The 2,212-nt window shown below is 39.7% G+C and overlaps 2 protein-coding genes across 2 annotated transcripts; both read right to left on the bottom strand.

The window, feature by feature from the left end:
• Window positions 1-356: 356 nt before the first annotated feature.
• LOC116350165 lies at window positions 357-1,176 on the bottom strand (the record flags this gene model as incomplete). The annotated part of the gene is made up of 1 exon (XM_031781901.1): window positions 357-1,176. A coding segment is annotated over exon 1 (820 nt), but the record flags the coding sequence as incomplete, so codon positions are not given.
• A 189-nt stretch (window positions 1,177-1,365) lies between these two features.
• Window positions 1,366-2,178, bottom strand: LOC116350166. Its single transcript, XM_031781902.1, has one exon. It carries the CDS (start codon window positions 2,176-2,178, stop codon window positions 1,366-1,368), a length of 813 nt encoding a protein of 270 aa, XP_031637762.1.
• Window positions 2,179-2,212: the final 34 nt, after the last annotated feature.

The raw sequence follows: 2,212 nt of genomic DNA, 5'->3' as shown, positions 1-2,212 counted from the left end.
AAATGAGCACTAAATCCCTGCATCATTGATTTTTTGAAAAAAAAAAATTACAAGGTGGGGGGCCAGCGACATGATTTTGATTTTTCGACAAAAAATTTTGATGAATTTTTTTTTCGAAATTTTTTTTAACCTAGTGCATCTGTCAGCACTAAATACCTGTATCATTGATTTTTTTTTTTTTTTTAATACAAGGTGGGGGGGGCAGCGACATGTTTTCGATTTTCAAATCAATTTTTTTATGCACTCATAGTAGCACTAATTAAACGGAGACGTGGGTTCGACAGCACTAAATGAGCACTAAAAGCACCAATTATTTTTAACATAGCACTAAAACTGGGGGGGCCAGCGACATTCACCTGGTGCCAACCACCCAATAGGATCATATAACTTCGCAACCGCGGACACTATATTTCGTTTTGTAGGTGGTAGATCTGATAAATTAGTGTAATGATAACGGAATGCATCTTCCGCAATTGACCATTTCAAACCAAGAATTGAACTTTCATCACAAAGATAAAAATTTACTGAACTTACTGCGCCGGCGGTAACACCAAGTACCGACCTCATGTGTGCACTATTTGTGGCCCATTTTGCCAAAGGAAAACCACAACTCATTAACATCTCATTCAATTCTTGGTACAATTTCTCCGCATCCAAATCAGTATCTGCGCACAAAGTACCATCATCGACGTAGAACGAATTCAACACTGCTTTTGACGCTAATGGATACTTATGCCGATGCTCCAAAGCACGATACCTCAAAGTGGCGACACAACAATATGCACTTGATTTTAAACCATATGTTTGCCTTTTCATACGATAATGCCGCAGTGGTTCATTCTCATTTTCGCGCCAAACAATTCGCAAATAATCACGTTGATTTTCTGGCACTAAGACTTGACGATACATCTTGGTAATGTCCGTAGTTAATGCAACACCATATTTACGAAATCGCATAATAATTATATTCAAATCATCTTGACAACGAGGTCCATTTAATAAAATATCATTGAGAGATACACCCGTTGTAGTCTTATCAGAACCGTCAAAAACAACTCGAAATTTACTTGAATTTGCAGCATGATGCGGTATGTAATAGACATCCTCTTTATCTATCTCATTCAGCCACTGGGTTGCTGCAAAACACGTATCACTGGCGCCCTCACTGTATTGCATAGTGAAGTAACTCAATAGTACGTGTGTGAAATGTGAAGATTTTTTCTCGCACGAACTAGATGGCGCTAATAACTAAGTGTCTTTGCAGCAATGGTGTGCATTCAGCGGAACCAACTCCATATGGTCCAAATCAATGAATTATCGAATATCTTTGATGTAATTCTCTTTTAACCTTGGATCTTTGCGAAATCATCTCTCATTTTGTAATTGACGTGCTATGGCTGCACGCAAAGAATTGCCCAATTTAGGTGGATTGTCCATAATTGGCATCGCAACTGAATACCGACCGTCTTCAGCTCGCTTTATAGTTTCGCTGAAAATTTGTTCACAACGCGCTTCCTCGGACGTGAGAAGCGATTTTTCTTTCACAGCATCAACCCTCCACAATCTTTCCAAATTGTCGGCGATGCGTTGACAATCAGCGATTGCAAGATGCGACAAAGAAGCAAACTTTTGACTTGATGGTAATGCTCCATAAACAATCCAGCCAAATGTAGTGTAGCTCACCACTGGACGATTCGAATTGCTATGATCTCTTATAATTTTGTTACCTTGAATGCGTGCCATAAATTCTACGCTTAACAAAATATCAATATCATCGGGCATATTAAATGTCTCATCTGCTAATGGCAAGCCATCTAAATGATTCCAGTCTGAAATATCGAACTGAGTTGGTGGTAATTTACCCGAAACCACACTCATAACACCAGCTCTAATCCATTCACCAGTACTCGAACCGCCGTCCGCTGGTGAAATTTTCAAATCAACAAAAGTTTTTGAGTCTATACCACATCGGCCGGCACCCTCCATTGGCACAGACAATTTTCTTTGCTCAAGATCTAATAGCTGCTGTAAACGCCGTGAAATCATACACATGTGTGATCCACCATCAGCCATCGCTCTGACTTTAACTTCTTTGCCAAATTTATCTGACGCTAACACTCTCAACGTCGCAATTAATGATGCATCAATATCCGTATTAGCCGGCGATGATTGTACCATGGTTAACACCGTTGCTGGTTTTTGTTGCTGAGGG

This window comes from Contarinia nasturtii, unplaced genomic scaffold (assembly GCF_009176525.2).
Source record: "Contarinia nasturtii isolate CC-2019 unplaced genomic scaffold, AAFC_CNas_1.1 Cnas_scaffold_3797, whole genome shotgun sequence".
NCBI classification, from domain to species: Eukaryota; Metazoa; Arthropoda; class Insecta; order Diptera; family Cecidomyiidae; genus Contarinia; species Contarinia nasturtii.
This window is presented reverse-complemented; position numbering and strand designations above follow the sequence as displayed.

Excerpts from the sequence above, each read along its gene's own strand:
- LOC116350166 (XM_031781902.1), bottom strand. The coding sequence starts at position 2,178 with ATGGTACAATCATCGCCGGCTAATACGGATATTGATGCATCATTAATT.